Below are 17,783 nucleotides of genomic sequence, written 5' to 3'. Positions count from 1 at the left end.
CAGGAAGCTAATGAACATAACTCGCCTTCATTGACTTCCTGGTTCTTCTGCATATTTGAGTTTGCCTCTCCTGTTCTAGAAATTCAAGACTTTCTAAATACAGTTCTTAATTGTATTTTGCCTCTGATGCTCAACATATTCAGTAGCCCCTTTAAGAGATGGAATTTCAAAGGCATTTACACTTTGACAATAAAACCTTAGTCACTTGAATGAAGGGATATGGAAACTCCTGCCAAACAGCACAGATTTTATCAATTTTCAAGTATGTTTTTATGGAATACTACTTTTTTTTGGAACTTCAGGTAGGGGTGCTAACTGCTAGTGCTAACTGGGCCATCTCCTCTTCCTAAAGTTGAGATTTTTCTCACCATTTTTGAAGCATTTGTCTCTCTGTTTTTGGTCAGTGAACTTGTATCATGCCTGTGGCAGAGTATAATGGTATAAACGATAGAAGATTTTAAAACAGCTATTTTTCTTAAACTCCATGATGAAGTAAAAGAAACATTTGGTGAAGCACTTTGAGAAAGGAAAAGATGGTCAAAGTTTCATCAGGAAAGTCTAGGGAGAAGAAAATGTACTAAAACTAAATGATAGTATAGAGGAGGAGCTGCCTTCTGAAACACTTTACTCGGATTTGCTTGGTGCCTCTAGTTTTTCTATTGTTGACCTCTGTGCCCTTCTTTCCCAGCAATCACTCCACGCATGCACTTTTTTTTTTTTTCTTTCATTTGTTTAAATTTGGTTAAGAGTTGGGAGGAAAATATGCCCAAAACTTGACAGGGGCTGTCTTCAGTTGAGTGAGGTCACAAGTGATTATTTTCTTCTTTTAATTTTTCTGGAGTTTCTAAGTGTTCCTAATGAACACATATCTCTTCTGACAGAACGACATGATATAAACTTTTGTCAAGACAGCCCGACGTGTTGGTGGACGCCTGTAATCCCAGCAGCTTGGGAGGCTGAAGCAGGAGGATCACAAGTTCAAAGCCAGCCTCAGCAATTTACAGAGGCCCTAAGCAACTTAGTGCAATCCTGTCTCAAAATTTAAAGGGCTGACGGATGTAGCTCAGGGATAAAGCGCTCCAAGGTTAAATCCCCAGTTATTCCACCCTCTCCCCCACAAAAAAAAAGACATGAAGACAGAACTCATTATTATCCAGGCCAGATGACAGCCCATCCCAGGACAGGCAGAAGGAGTGGTGGGCGCACAAGTTCCTAAGTCCTGAAATCCTGATCTTTCTCTTTGGTTGTTCTCTTGGGTCACACTCCACCCAGCGGAACAAAAGAACCCTTCAAAACAGGAAGCCAACCAAGAGCCAGAGGCAGGGAAACCTCATTGCCAGGCCCGAGGTCCTTAGGGGCACTCTAGGGAGCGGCGCTTTGCGTCACGTGGGGACCGCCCCTTGTGGCGCCAGGGCACGGTACGTTCTGAGGTCCGGGCTGCGGTCGTGGAAGCAAGATTTCCGCGGTTGTGTAACGGGGCGAGGTGCTATCGAGAGGCCAGGGTTCTGCATCCCCCTGCGCCTCCTGCAGCCGCGCCATGGCGGGGAGCGGAGGGGCCTGCGGCGCGCTCTCGGCGCACACGCTCCTGTTCGACCTGCCGCCCGCGCTGCTGGGCCAGCTGTGCGCGGTCCTGGACAGCTGCGATGGCGCGCTGGGCTGGCGCGGCCTGGGTGAGTGCGGGGCGGAGCGGGGCGGGGCGGCGGGGAGCCCAGCTGCGCGGCCCGGAGCTTCCCACCCGCACCCGCCCGATCTCGGGCACAGGCTTCCCGAGACCCACACGCTCGCTCCCCTTCCCGTCCAAAGAAACTTGGGAAGTCTTTGCGGCATAATCAAGTGAACTTGGGAAAGATACCTCAGGACAGCATCGAACTATTCCTGCCTTTCGGTTCGTGGTCTTCAAATACGATGTCTGTCATTGCAGAGTCAACTCGGAATAGAATTTTCACAGTAAATCATTTTGAGAACTTTAACAGGTTTATTCTTTGATGTTTACAGTGCGCTTCTGAGTCCCCAACTTACTTACAAATGAAATGCTAAAGTTAATTAGACTGTAGTTTACTATCCTGGCTCTTAAACATATCTTGCTTATTTAACAACGTAGCGGAATGAAAGTTTATTCTGAAGAATGACTATTTAGAAAAATTGGTTTCAAAACTCCATTTTATGCAGATTGGAAAGTTGAGCAACTGCCTTTTGGAAGTGTTGAGTGTAATCATCAGAAATAATTTCAGACAAAAATCTTTGTTTTGTACGGTGTTTTGGATTAGATTTGATAGCTCATGCTAAATATGACTATGTCAAAACAGCTTTCCATTGTCTGAAATAGTAATTTTTCTTACCAAGAATAGCAGAAAACCTATGAAGAGGAAGTTTTCTTGGTTTTGGATACACAAAGTGTGTACGTTTTCTGAAACTATAGCACTGGACTTCTAGTTATATAAAAATCATTTGTATATTTTAAGCTCTATAATCTTGAATTATGGCCCTTCAGTAAAAAATCTCAGAAATGGCACTTGACTCTGATTTATGGAAAGCATAGATTTTCAGCATGCATTTGAGAGACAAGAGCTCTTCTCTACCAAATATGTTTGAGATGTTTTTGAGATAGGACATGTATATTTGTACCTATAGATTTCCTACAATCGTTGAATTTGTGCAGGAAACATGTTTTAGTTCAGTGCATAAGTAGTGAATAGGGCTAGGTGGATATCATAAATGAATGAAGCAGGTTGATGGAGACAGTGAAAATATGAAAACCTAAGTCCCATTAAAAAGAGGCAGTCAGCATTCAGTCCCTGGGCATTGCTGCTTTCCAGCAAGTGCAGCTTAATTTGTTGGAGATCTTTATATTCCACAACACTGAAATCTAGATATTCTTGCTTTAAATAGGTGTCTTATATACCCTCCCCAGTTGCTCTGAAAGTCTGATGATATCACCATCACCAGTGTTTTAACAGGTAAGGACACTGGAGTACAAATTGGTTCTGTAACTTGCCCAAGTTCACACAGCTGCGAGTGGCAGAGCTTGGACTTGAGCCATGACAGTAGATGCAAGGTTTGCACCCTTAACCACAGCAACTCTATACTTCCCCTCTGTGTCCTCTTTTTTTTTGCTGCACCTCACAACCTCCCTAAACCATAGCATTTCTGCCTTCAAAAAAAAAAAAAAAAAATTTCTGTGAGCTATTTAAATATACAGCCAAGTTTTCCTAGTTGTAGCAATAAATGAAGATGATTCAAGTTAGGACAAGAAAGGCTGTCTCTTCAGAGCAAACGAAACAGCCACCATTGCTGTTACATTTGACAAAAGGCAAGCAGAAGAGTGGAAAGTTTTCAGGTGTGTCTGACTGCAGACTGGCTAACTCCAGGTGAGCCAGCATCCTCTCTGATTGTTTGGGTATGCATATTTGGCTTTCTCAAATTGGTCTTAAACTGAAAGTAGGAGCAGAAATTAAGCAAGTTGTTAGATACTGATCAAGTCCTGGCAGTTTGGGGCCAATTGCTAATTGTTTGGCTCCCTAGACTCATTGCTACAGATAGTAGTCTTGGACTGGTTACTGTAGCTAGAAGGCTAGCTTCTTGGGCTTGAGTTGATACTCATTATAGGCCAGAGTTTTATCTTTACTTATAGTCTGGTCATTGTCCCTTTGATTCTCTAGGGGAGGGATCTAAAATATTTGCTCTTTGATATTCCAGCTATAATTCACTGTCAGGGAGTTATGCGTATTGACTGCCTGAATCTCGTAGCTGGAAACTGACCAATTGCTTCACAAACTGTTAACTCAGCACTATGGAAGGATGCCCAGTTCAGGGTGTTCGGGGTAACTGAGTTAAATGTGCTGTGTTTCCCTATTGACACAGTGAAGGAAGAAAGTGGCAATGGGATGCAGGAATGGAAAACTTGACCTTTAGGAGGGGAAGGAACAATGATAGAAAATACTGAACCAAAAGGCTATGCTGGGGGTAGTGGGTGTAGCTCAAAGGCAGAATGCATGCTCAGCACGGAAGAGGCCCCAGTTTCCATCCTCAACGTGAGCGCATGCACACACACACACACACACACACACACACACACACACACACACACTGCACTTTTATGCTTAGGCCGGGTGAAATTCTGAAGGTATAGAGGGACCCCGATTTTAAATGGAAAACAACAACTGTAATAGTAATAGGTGAAACTCTCTCAAGCTGATCAGGATTCTTGTGATGTGAACATCAGGCTACATTGACAGAGGTGGCTCAGATACGGATGCTTGCAGCCCCCATATTATGATGCAGGATAAGGTAGACCAGTGGCTGACACACTGGAATCACCCCTATCAGCTTTCAAATAGAAAATTGCCCCACCCACTTTTGGAACAGCTAATTCAGTAAGTCTGGGTGGAGTTCCAGCATCTTTTGTTGCTTGGCCTGGCTTGGGAACCATGGGTGAGGCCAAATTCTCTTCTACTTCACTTAATTCTTTTTATCTTTAAGAATATTCTACACATGACTCTTCACATCATTTTGACAATTGTTGTTATTAAAAATAGTGTGATCCTGATATGATCAGGTTGATGTTAATGACTTTATGGCTTTATGATAGGAGCAAGAGCCCTAATTAGAAAATGTTATTTACTTCATAGACTTCATAATAGATATACAGAACCTCTGGTGATGAGAAACTGATGTGACTCCATTTTTGAGAAACCAGCCTCTACCTCAGAGCAAAGCCTGTCCAAGGAAGGGGGCGTGACCCTTTCCTTGGAAAAACCCATAGAGCACTCCTAGACACATACCCACTGATTTGTTTATCTACAAATAACAGGAGAGATCTGCATCACCAGGTGTCCCTGACTCAGTTAGGCCAGGTGAGGACCCATAGCAACCCCCTAACAACCACCAATCAGCATGAGACAGGGAAAATACCTGGGATGCCAGATGACCTCCCAGTAGTTTATGGTGGTTGATAACATGTTGGGAAACCATGTAGTTCAGCACGTACTCCCCTAGTGGCTTAAACCAAGCAGTTCAAAGAAACCCCCCTCTTGTACTAACCAATCACCCCTACCCAACTTGTTCCCACCAGTGAATGTGCTAATCAATGTTAAAAGTTGTTGTTTGATTTTCCCGTGTTGTGGAATGATTTGCTGTGTGATGCTGTGACACATAGAGTATCCCTCCAAAATCTATAAATCCTCACTGAACAAAGGACCAGGACTCACTCCCTGGGACCACAGTGTTGGGAACAGTTGTGAGTCCAGGCTTGAGCTTGCAATAAAGACTCTTGTGTGATTGCATCGAATTCGGCTCCTGGAGGTCTATTGGGGTCCCATGAATCTGACATTACAGTAACAACTCCTATTTTACATGACCATATACAGATATTTAGCTTAAATTGGAGCAGCTCACACTATAAAACTTTGTAGCACTTATGATTAAAGGAGATGTCATTTTTTAGATTCTATATACAGGGTGATATTCAATTATCTTCTTCAAAAAGGAAAGAAAACTGTATATTAAATTATATTAATTACTTTAAAACAATCAAAATGTAAAATCATCTTAGAGTACATTTGAACATTGAATCAAATTTTCAAATAATAGCAGTAATAACAATAGCTGCCATCTATGAAGTGCTTATTATTTGACAGACACTATTGTAAGCATTTGACATGGATTATTATTTACTTATCACAAAATTCTCTTAGATTCTTTCCCTGTTTTAATTTTATTGGTTGGAAAATTTGATTATTAGAGAATTTAAGTAACTCACCTTAAGTCACAGTCTACTAAATGCCGGACTAGGATCCTAATCAAATGGTTGGACTTTAGGTCTCCTCCTCCTTTTCCTCCTCCTCCTCCTCTTCCTCCTCCTCCTCCTTTTTAAATTTTTAAATGGTTCTTATTTTCAGAATGGTTTTAAATGTTCAGAAAAATTTAGAAGTTGGTATAAAGAGCTCCTATATCTACTCTATATGCTTCCCATATACTCTATACCCAGTTTCTCCTATTATTAATATCTTACATTAGTATAGTATCTTTGTTACAATATTGACACATTATTAATTAAAATTCACATTTTATCTGTGCTTCCTTCTTTTTTACCTAATGTGCTTTCTTTGTTCCAGGATTCCTTCTAGGTTGCCACATTACATTTAGTTGTATCCTTCACCTCCTCTTGACTGTGATGATTTCTGAGACTTTCCTTGTTTTGGATGACCTTGACAGCTTTGAGGAGTACTGTGTGTATTTCAGCTGGGATTTGTCTGATGCTTTTCTCATTAGTAGACAGGTTATGGATTTTAGGGTGAAGACCATAGAGGTAAAGCACCATTTTAATCACATTTTATCATAGATATGTACTGTATATGTGAGTTATCCCTGTTAACCAGAGCTGAGGATGTCTGTCAGGTATCTACACGGTAAAATGACTCTGTCCTCCTCTCTCCATGTTGTACTCTTTGGAAGGCAGTCATTGTGTGTAGCCCGTAGCTCTCCCCAACCCCCAAGGAGGAGAGAGATATATTTCCTTCCCTGAAAGCAGAGTAGATCCTGTTGTTGTTTTTTTTTTTTTAATACTATACTACTTCTCCCACCTTCCAATGTTCTCTTTAGTTCTCACTTCTACTCTAAGCTCCCATCTCATTGCTCTGTTCCCCTTAATGGTAAAATTCCTCAAAAGGGCTACTTATAGTCCAGTCCCTTTTTTCTTCCTTGAAACTTCACCCATCATGTTTTCGTTCCCCCTCCTCCCCTTGAAACTCCTCCTCACCATGGCTAAACCCAATGGTCATTTCTTATTTGATCACTTGGAGCACATTCTTTACTTCTAGAACATTATACTTTCTGGTATTCTTCTTACAAATTCTTCTTTGTCTCTTAGAGTGCCCCTGGGCTTAGTCCATGGATCTCTTCTCTTCTGTTTGTTTACTATACCAACTACTTTGAAAATTCCATCTATATGCCAATAATTCCCAAATTTTTAGCCTGGCTCTCTCTCTTAAATGTCAGTCTTCTTTATCTCTTTGTCTACTTGACAGTATCTCTAACCTAAGAAATGCTCCTCCTCCCAAAGATTTCCCATCTCAGTTAAAGGCAACCATAGTCATCATTACTTAGGTCAAAATATTAGTCTTTTGGCCCCAGTGTGGTAGTGCACACCTGGAATCCCAGCAGCTCGGGAGGCTGAGATAGGAAGATCTTGAGTTCAAAGCCAGCCTCAGCAACTTAGTAAGGCACTTAGCAACTCAGTGAGACCCGTCTCTAAATAAAATATAAAAAAGGGATGGGAATATGGTTCAGTGATTGAGCACCCCTGGATTCCATCCTCAGTACCAAAAAAAAAAAAAAAAGTTAGTCTTTGTGGGACTCCTTGCTTTCTTTTACAATCCATATCTTGTCTCTCAGCAGTTGGTTCTATTAACTCTGCCTTTAGGAATTATTCACTAAACTAACCACTCTTATCACTGCCACTTGGTCCAAACCATGAGATCTCACTTGGATTTTTGCAACAGTCTCCTAGCTGCTCTTGAGCTTCTCAAAACTCTTTTCAGTGCAGCAGTCATTGAGCCTGTTAAACAGGTAAAACATATTATATTAGTTCTTTATTCTGAACCTCTGGTAGCTTCCTGACTCACTCAGGGTAAATGCCAAATGGCTTCTCTTGCTTCTTTCTCCCTCTTATTTGCTTAACTTTAACACATTAGCCTCTGTTCCTTGAACAAGCAATGGCAGTTTTCCCTGCAGGTAACCTTAAGGCTGGCTTCTTCTCTAGCATCATGTTTTGTGTAACTATTATCTACCCTGACCACTTTTAAAAAGGATACTCTTCCCTACCTTTCCTCTCCTGCTTTAGTTTTCTCTATTATCACTTTCATTTTCTCTCACATACTTCTTGTTTGCGTATTGTCCACCTAAACATAAGTTTCATCAGGTCATGGACTTTTTTTTTTTTTTTTAATTTCATAGTGACTTTCCTAACATCTGAAATTTACACTTGGCATAGAGTAGACATTTGGTAAATCTCTGTTTTGAATGAACTAACAAATGAGCAGATGTCTATTAAATGTCTAAAACCTCTTTGGACAGAATCTTAGACAAAGCATGTATTAGATGCAACATTGGGGCTCCTCCTTGTAAGGATTTTCCAGTTTGTAAGCAAAAGACCTATATACATGTTACAAAGAAGTTAAATAAGGGAAGGATGTATGGGAAAATTGTATTGATCATCATCTGGATATGAAATTCTACAAATTCTGAATTGCACACTGAAGTGCTATTTTTGAGAGTAAACTTTTCTTTTATTGTCTCCCAGAGTATTTATGTTAGGTCCTTAACTGGTTTCTAGTTTTGATAGAACCAGACAGATAGAGAGAGACCTGAGCAAACATGCATGTTTACTCCCACACCTGGCTATAGAATAAATCTTATTCAGATATGGGTTAAAATGTACACAGAAACTTAAGCCTAGGTATGACTAAGTATTATCTCTTGTAAAATGTATTCACTACAGAGTGTTCATTCTTACAGTCTGGGGTGAGGGATAGAACTAACTTAGATTTTTGAGTCTTATTTTATTTTACTTTTTTGGAATTAAAAATATTTTTAATTTTATAGGTCATTTAAAAAATGCCTAATTTCTTTGTAGACAGATATCTTTCTGTTACCTAAAAACAAACTTTGTAAGATGTTGTCTTAATTTCCCAGGGCTTTTGTCATGTGGTCATATGCAAATACGAAGGTTCCAAATAGGGGTGTGTTGCAATATTCTAAAAAACCCCTTCAGAGACATATTTGCATATGGAGACATGATTTCTGCAACTGAATTCCCCAGTGGTTAGCACTACCTAGACAGTCTTGCACTCTCAAAACAGACTCCAAGGACCTTTGAGCATCTACTAATAATAGCACTTAAGCAATGGTTATCTTCATATAAACTGATTTCTCAACTTAGCAGATCACCTTTTGGGTTTATATAGTACCAAGATGCCTTTCTACAACAGACTTGCCTTCTAAAAAATGCTTTAAAATAATGCTGAGCTACAGCTTCTTTTTCTAATTTATTTTTTCAACTTGGAATACTCTTGACTTTAATAACACTACTAGTCATTGGAAACTTTCCATTTTATTTTTATTTGATTTGTACTGTGCATAAAGAAAGTCCTGTATTCTGAAAGGGAAAAAGCAATGAAGGTTTGGCAAAAGCTAGGGATAGTGGAGAAGGTAATTAACATATCAAGAATTTGTATTCTTGTTGCATCATGTAGGAGCTATTGTTGTGTAGAATTGGATCTACCAGAATTACACATTTTATGAATGCTAGGAATACTCTGTAGTGGTGTGTCTATTCAGAATGCATCGTCCTTAGAGAAAAGCTTTTAAGGCTGCACTATGAATCGCCAGTTAGAGAAAGCATAGTTCATCTCTTGTCCTGATGGCAATCCATACATGTGGGCAGTATTTGTTTTGACAGAGTCCTGATCAGTTTCTCACTGAGAACTATTGTTAGAAAAATGCCTTTGCCTAATCCAGCTTTGCAGGTTCAGACTGCTTTGGTCAGCATTAGGAAACTAAAAGCACTAGCTCATTTGGCATCTGTTCATTCATATTGCAGTTGAGTCTCAGGAATGTGCTTAATAGAGAACATCTTACACTAGCAGTTCCTCAGTCACATATAGGGATGGGAGACCACAGGGTTATGACCCACTGCACTTTTAAAAGGAACAGTCACAAACTAACTAAGAAAAAGAAATATTGGAAGTGGAATTATGCAGGAAAATGGACTCCCTCTGGAATTTAGAGCATTAAATCTAGATTCCCCTAATAGTTATAAACTTTTCCTATTGTGAGAATTATGTGAATATAAAATTACACGTTTTTGGGGGGAGGTGGGTAGGGGGGATTGAACAGGGACACTGTACCACTGAGCCACATCCCTAGCCCTGTTTTGTATTTTATTTAGAAACAGGGTCTCACTGAGTTGCTTAGTGCCTCACTTTTGCTGAGGTTGGCTTTGAACTCGAGATCCTCCTATCTCAGCCTCCCAAGCCACTGGGATTACAGATGTGTGCCACTGCACCCGGCAATGTTTTTACCTTTTATAGGTAAATATTGTATATGAGATTCCTGTGACTATTGCCACTGATGGATCTTTCAAAAAAAAAAAAAAGTGAAACTGCCATCACTTTTCAGAAATCTGAGATTGGTCTCATTGTTTTTAGAATGAAGTTTAAGTTTTTGGACAAAAACCCAGGTCCTCCGTCTGTCATTTAGCAAATATATACTGATCATCTAGGCGCTAAGCATGTTCCTGGATATACAAAAGCAACATGGAGACTTCATGGGGCTTGTTCTCTTTAATATGAACCTCTGCTCAGGGCGCAGTGCTCAGCTCTGCCCTCTCATGCCCTCTTCATTGTTTCTGAAGCAGTTCTCCATCTAAATCACCTCCCTTCTTCCCTCAGTCTAGGCAAACCTTGCTCCAGTCTCAGTTGCAAGTCTAGTTGAAGTCTTGGTCACCCTCCTTTTCCTTCCCTGACTGCAGTTTCCCACAAGAGCACTTTCCCTTTTGGCCCCTGTGAAATCATGTGCCAATATGTCTTTTCCCAGATTGTATAGAAGTGTAGAAGTATACAAGGAACTATTTTATTTATTTTTTAGAAAAATATAGAAAAAAGGTATAGAAGGAACTATTTTATTTTTAGAAGGCAGAATTTGTTCTGTGTTATGTAAATATTCACCATTATTCATTTATATGGTACATCATGCCTAATATTGGGTAAATATTTGCCACTTAATTTTCTAGTAGAAAAAGCAGAAACCTAAACTTCCCCTTTTCTGGAAGGGAATATTCTTTTGATATTTAGGGTTCTCTTACAGGAATGTGAATTTTGAGAATGCAAAATGATTTGAAGACTAGAAGTGTTTTTCGTTTTTTTTTTGCTTCTTTTTTTTTTTTTTGGTGCTGGGAATTGAACCCAGGGCCTCCCACATGCTAAGCATGTGCTCTATCACTGAATCACACCCCAGCCCTAAAGACTGGAGATGTTTTAGTCTATGCTTTTATAACCAGCAGGCCAAGAAAGATAACACAAATTTAGGATATATTGTAGGTGGGAGAGCTTCAGAGAACAGTTACTAATGGGAAGTTTGAGATTGTTCAGTGGGACTATGGTTTGCCTAAAGTCTTCCTGTAGGTCCAGGGCCACCACTAAACACCCATGTTCCTGCATGCACACCGAGGCCCACAGCCATGCTCTGTTTTGACTGAATTCTTTTGTTCTTGGGAGATAGGATAGTTTACAGGGCTGAGAGTTATTTGTTGGTTTCCAGATGAAATTCTAAATTCTAGCATACCCTATCAGTCTCTTATGCAATATTTACACATATTTAAATACTTACACTATTGACATAGTATGAGTTTGCTTTTTGCTGTTGGGAAGTGCACTGGGTCCAGTGCATCTGTCTTCCATCCAGTGGCCCAGCATTCCAGACTTCTTCCATCATGAGACACCCCCATGTCAGCATGTGCTTTTACCACTACTGCAGCAGGATTGGGAACCTGGTAAATTGTGCCTTGACTCTTCAGTGTTTCTGCTGGAATAGGCGCATTACTAATGTTACAGAGAAGAGAAATGTAATCCTCCATAATGGGGAAGGGAATTGGAAATATTGGAGAGCATTGGTTATGTCCACCACGTCAATTTTTGGCTCAAAGAACGGGCAGTAGTGGCTTCAAATCCTTAAGAGTAGGTCTCCCTTTAGAAATACTCATTGCCTTAAACATGGCTCAATGTCTGTAAAACACTTCTGTAGTGGAACCTTTCCTGGGTCTTTGTCTTAGTTAGGGACCTATCTCCATGCCCCACTGGTATATGCAATTACTGTACCCTGGCTCATCATAGATAACAGCAAATGGTTGAACACCCCAATCCACAGTATTCTTTCAAGGGTTTCTTGAAATAGCTAGCTAAAGTGTTCATGACAAATATGTCTCAACCAAAAAGCCAGACCACATATATAAAAAAGAATAGCAGTTATCTCTCATTATCCATAGGGGATTGGTTCTAGGACCTAGGGGATTACAAAATCTATAGATCTCAAGTCCCTCATCTAAAATGGGATAGTATTTGCATATAACCTATCCATATCCTCCAACATACTTAAAATCACCTCTAAATTATTTAAAATACCTACATCAATGTAAATGGCCACTGAAATAGTTGTTATACTGTATTGTTTAGGGAATAATGACAAAGAAAAGAAGTCTTTACTTGGTCAGTATAGACAATCTTTTTCTGAATATCTTTGATCCGTAGTTGGTTGAATTTACAGATGCAAACCCAACAGATATTTAATCTGTATATGAAACAGCATCACACACCAGATCTTACCAATGTTTGGCATTTGGATAGTTCTTTGCCTCTTCATGAGATACTGTCTTCACAAAAAAATAAGGAATGAATATAATCTTGCCAGAACTTAAAATAAGGGAGACGAGTAAAGACATTCCATCTCAATAATGTCAGCTATTTCATTGCAGCTGTTTTTTTTCCCCCCTTGTAGCCTAAACATACATTCGAATTGAAAGTCTCATGTATCCTCCCTGTTTGATATGTGATCACAATAGCTGCCAGTCTCTTTCACTCTATTCTCCTACAAGAAGTGACTGGATTAATTCAAGATGTAACTTTGTATGTATTAGTCAGGATAGACTATGGTGTGCTGCAATAATAAACAATACCAAAATTTTAGTAGTTTGACATAGTATAAGTTTGCTTTTTGCTGTTGGGAAGAGCACTCAGAGTCTAGTGCATCTGTCCCGCATGTGGTGACCCAGATTCCTAGGCTTCTTTATTCATGAGACAACCCTAAGTCAGCATGTGCTTCTACCATTGCTGTAGCAGGGTTGGGAATCTGGTAAATTGTGCCTTGACTTTTTAGTATTTCTGCTAGAATAGACACATACCTAACCTTACATAACAGGGAAATGTAATCCTTTGTAATGGGGTGGAGGATTGGAAATATTGGAGAGCATTGGAAATATCTACAATATCAACTTTTGGCTCAAAGAATGGGGTGGGGGGGAGTAGTGGTTTCATATTGTGAACTTTTTCCACTTTCAGGTTTTGTTGAGAGTCCCAGCAAGAATATAATGTTGAAGTAAATTGAATATTACAGCAAACCAGATAGAACTGAAAATTTGGGGAAAGAGGTTACCATATTAAAGCAGAAAATGCTTGCCTTTCCTATGTCTTGATTTCAAATACTATAACACAAACTTTGGACCCTGAACAGACTTTAAACAGAAGAAAATTCCATAAGGCTAATCACTTCCTTAGATCTGAGCATCTTTTTGTCTTTTGAAAGGACATCAGCCTTTGAAGAACATCATTGGTAGATTGGAGAGTCCTTTAACAAAGTTGATTTATTTGCTGTTTGAGGGTTCTTTCCATATGCACATGTGGCAGGGAGCAAAAGGTACTGAGTCTCCATCACTAATTATTGTGATACACTGGGATTCCCATGATCAACTTCAGATGTTAGTTGAATTGTATCCACAGATCATTATCTGGGATCCTACATTTTTTAGAGTCTCTGGAAGGTAAAGCAATGAGGGAAAACTGCTGTCACCATCACTGATCAAAAGCACATTGTTAATCTTAGAACTCAAAATGACTTATATTTTTATAGGAACAAGAAAGCTACCTTTCTATCGTTTGCCTTCTCTCACCCTCCCTTGCCTAACAGTACACTTTAAAATTTGAAAGTTGTGCAGCAAGGTGAAATAAGTTTTCACTTGAAAAATCCTTTTAACTCAGGGTACCATAAAAATCCATACACTTTTAGTATCACTTTAAGGTATTTTTACAAGATCCAAAACAAGCCATATACATGGGTCTTGAGCAGTGAAGAATATCTTTAGTGAAACATTTTCCTGACCCCACCCAGATATTAGTTTTTAATTACTCAAAAATATTCAACAGCAAAACTATGTGGAGCAAGCATTTAAAACACTCTTGCATGAAAACTTCAACAGTTGAAGCTAACTGTATTACCAATAAATAATACCCACCCTGAAAGGGGTGAGGAGGTAAAGAATTAACCTAAATAATTTTGGAAAATAGCATCATACTGGATTCCTTTAAGCTAAGGACAAAAAGAATTATTACGCTCTAATTTAGTGAACATGTTTCTCATGGGGGTAGGTTAGCAATTCTGAAAGTACTTTATAAAGTGTAGTAGAAGTAAATGAACACGTAAATATAGCATCAGTGATAAGAGTAAAGTTTCTTATTGCTCAAGAATTAAGTTACTAAGGAGAAATGACTAAAATGTGAACATCTGGGATTGGATTGGAATCAGGGGCACCAGAATAAACTCTTGGTTTGTAATATGTATACATACAGGTAGAGAAATGTGGATGTGTGGACTAGTGTACATCTCTATTTATTAGCTCTGTCTGCTTTGAAAGCCTCCAAGCAACGGAACTGTAGCTACCATGAGCACATTTGGTACCTGCATCTTAGCTTCTAATCACCACTGAAAACTTGGGCAAGTAGTTAGTTCCAGTGCTGGGGAAGGGGAAATACAAAATAAGCCTTGAGCATCTTGTAGAGTCAGCAACTAAGAAAGTACTTAAAGATAGGCCTTGTCAGAACATAGGAGCCAACCTAGACAGACAAAGCTAGAACCGCTTCAGCAACAAAATAAATAATCATAGTGTGTCAGTCAGTTTTTTGCCACTGTAACCAAAAATGAAAAATGAATCACTTAGAGGAAGAAAAATTTATTTTGGTTCATGTTTTTTAGAGATTTCAATCCATGGTCAGCTGACTCCATTTCTTTGGGCCTGAAGTAAAGTAGAACATGGTAGGAGGGTGTGGCAGAGGACAGCTGCTCAGCTCACGGCAGCTGGGAAGCAGAGAGAGACAGGGAGGAAGAGGCCAAGGAGAAGATGTATTCCCCAAAGGCATACCCCCAGTGATCATTTCCTCCAACCATACCCCACCTGCATACTATTTCCACCTCTTCCTAGAAGTCCATTAATATGATTAATCTACCAAATGGATTAATCCACTGATGAGGTTAGAGCCCTCATGATCCAATCATTTCCTAAAAGCCTCATCTCTGAATATTGCTGGCTTAGGGACTGTGCCTTGAAGTACCTGAGCTTTTTGGGGACATCCCAGATCTAGACCTTGATAACACTGAATTTTAACCATTAGAATAGAATAAATACCCATAAATCCATTCTGTTCTACATAAAAGTTGAGTAAATACATGAGAATGAAGGGATACTCTTTATTACAGAAAAGTTACAGTTTATGAACATAGAAGGAAAAAAGACAAAGTAGAAAAATCACCATGAAGCAAATACTACAGTAGTAATTCTGATAAACAAAAGTACTGGTGGGTGCAAATATTAGTAGACCAAATCTGCAGCGAAGCAGTGAATTTCCACAATCTCGAAGCATCTTCCCCAGTAGAGCTATTAATTATAAATAAAAAGATAGTTCAGTAGTAGAGAAACCCTGCAGACACCACCTTATCCAAATAATCAAGATACACACTAATGGTGATAAGACATCATATCATAACCCTCTGGATATTACACACTGAGCAGGGCACAGTGTCATTTCACTGTCTGGAAAGATGAGGAGAGACTGAGAAGTCACTACCCACTGGAGGAGACTCAGGAGAATAAATGATTAAATGTAAGGTGGGAAACTGGAAAGGATCCAAATCAAAAAAGTACTTAGTGAAACAACGAATAAAAGTAAATAAGACCTGCAGTTTTGTTATTACGACTTCTGATAATTGTATCATGGTTACTACTGTCAATATTAGTGGAAGGTGGGTGAGGAGTACCTGCTAAATTATTCAAAATAATAGTTCAAATTATTCATTGATAAGTAAAATATATGAGCATTTCAATAAAAAAATAAACTGTTCTTTGGTTCTTTCTATTGTACCTTCCATAGCAGAGAGACTTTCTAACAGTTGGCTGGATGTTCGTCATATTGAAAAATACGTAGACCAAGGTAAAAGTGGAACAAGAGAATTGCTGTGGTCCTGGGCACAGAAAAACAAGACCATCGGTGACCTTTTACAAATTCTTCAGGAGATGGGGCATCATCGAGTGATACATTTAATTACAAATTACGGTAACCACTTTCTTATAATATGGCTCTCAGTCAATCCTATAGGAATTTTAAATTGTAAATAGAAATGTTGTGTTTTACACACGACATCATGCTGTATGTATGTCAGCAATTCCTTACTTGTCACTTTTGTCTTCAGGGGAACTTGAAGCTTTGTATTTGTGTGTGACACTTTTTTTTTATTGCATTGCTTATATAACACATTACTTTTTGAGGTTTTAGAGATTTTTTTTTAAACTTTTACTTACAAACTGCAGGTTTGCAATGTTTTATTTCTATCAGCTAATAGAATCAGCTTTCTTTCCCAAACTCAGAGACTCCTTGAATCATAAGTATAATCAGAATTGCAATGTTTAAGTAAAGTATGAGTAATGCTATCCTTTGTTTTGTTATAAGGAATATATTAAGTGTCTCTCTCTCCCATATTTTAGTGCAAATAATACCTGCAGAATAAATTTGGAATTTGTCTTTTATATTCACTGCTGTTTTTATGTCATAGCTTTTAACTCTGCCTCACTTATCTGTCATTCACTCTATAATTCTTCCCTGTGTGTCCTATTTGTCATGCCTTACAGTCAGAAAAATCCAATAAATAATGCTCATGAAGTTTTCTCCATTTATTCTTTGTCAGTAAATAGTCTCTTAACATCATTTGTTCTGTTTCTTCCACTTGAATTTATTCACTTCAACAATGATTGTGATTGATCTTGGGCCTTTGCATTATAGATTCAAGACTTGTGGGTCCAAAGCATTTGAATCAACATCTTCATTCTTTGACTCATTTCATCCAGGCATATTTTCAGTTTTATATAATAGTACACAGGTTCTTTGGTCACATACTTAATGTGCATGAGCCTGTCCCTTCTTACACAGAGAAGATTTACACACACAAAGAAGAAATCCTGAGAGATCTGTACCAGAAAACTATTGCTTCAGCATGACTTTTATTTAGTAGATATTCATTCCTGGGATATTGGTTCTCAGTAAGCTTCTGCCATGATATTACCTAACTTGGCTAATTCCTTTTACTTTTTCTACACTATTTCTTCACGTGGTTTAGTAGAGCGTAATGCTTTACTCAACGCTGAGCAAGTGGAATGCAGTAAGTCCCTGGGAACTGTAAATACCGTGCCTTTCATTATCTTGGCCTTTTCCAACCACACAAACCACCACATGGTTTGCTGTTCACAGGCTCAACCTAGCACAATTTAATGGGACACCCAGATTTGTTTTATAATTCTGTTTTCTGGAATAGATTTCAGAGTATGTTTTCATTCTCTATGTTGTTTATTTATGCAGCAGAGAATGATTTGGACTATCCAAAGACAAACATTCCACATTCTTGGGTGACTCCAAGTCTGCTACACATACAAAGTTGATTTCATTTTTTTAAAATGTGAGATTAGTAGACTATCGTGACAATTATTTATTGCTCTACTACAAGAAAATAGGTAAGTTTGAGATAAAGAAAAAAGATAGCACTTCACTCTGAGTCTTTTAACAAAGAAAATATAGTATATATGTCATATAAATATAACATAATATATAATATAACAAAGAAAATGTAATTTATTGAATTGATGCTTTGAATTAAATCATAATATGGAGAAAGTTAATTGGACAGCCTGCTAAGTG

General features: G+C 38.7%; 1 protein-coding gene across 2 annotated transcripts in view; it reads left to right on the top strand.

Moving 5' to 3' along the window:
- The first annotated feature begins 1,290 nt into the window (after positions 1 to 1,290).
- Irak3 (interleukin 1 receptor associated kinase 3) overlaps positions 1,291 to 17,783 on the top strand; it is a 56,646-nt gene continuing 40,153 nt past the window's right edge. The window contains exons 1-2 of one of the 2 annotated variants that reach the window (XM_040280366.2): positions 1,291 to 1,418; positions 15,969 to 16,151. In XM_040280366.2, coding sequence (XP_040136300.1) covers positions 16,112 to 16,151 — 40 coding nt within the window. In that variant the 5' untranslated portion in view covers positions 1,291 to 1,418; positions 15,969 to 16,111. The other variant, XM_005328708.5, reaches the window with a different exon arrangement.

The sequence above is a fragment of the Ictidomys tridecemlineatus genome, chromosome 6 (genome assembly GCF_052094955.1).
Source record: "Ictidomys tridecemlineatus isolate mIctTri1 chromosome 6, mIctTri1.hap1, whole genome shotgun sequence".
Taxonomy (NCBI): domain Eukaryota; kingdom Metazoa; phylum Chordata; class Mammalia; order Rodentia; family Sciuridae; genus Ictidomys; species Ictidomys tridecemlineatus.
The sequence above is the reverse complement of the archived record's forward strand: the minus strand, read 5'-3'. Positions and strand labels throughout refer to the sequence as shown.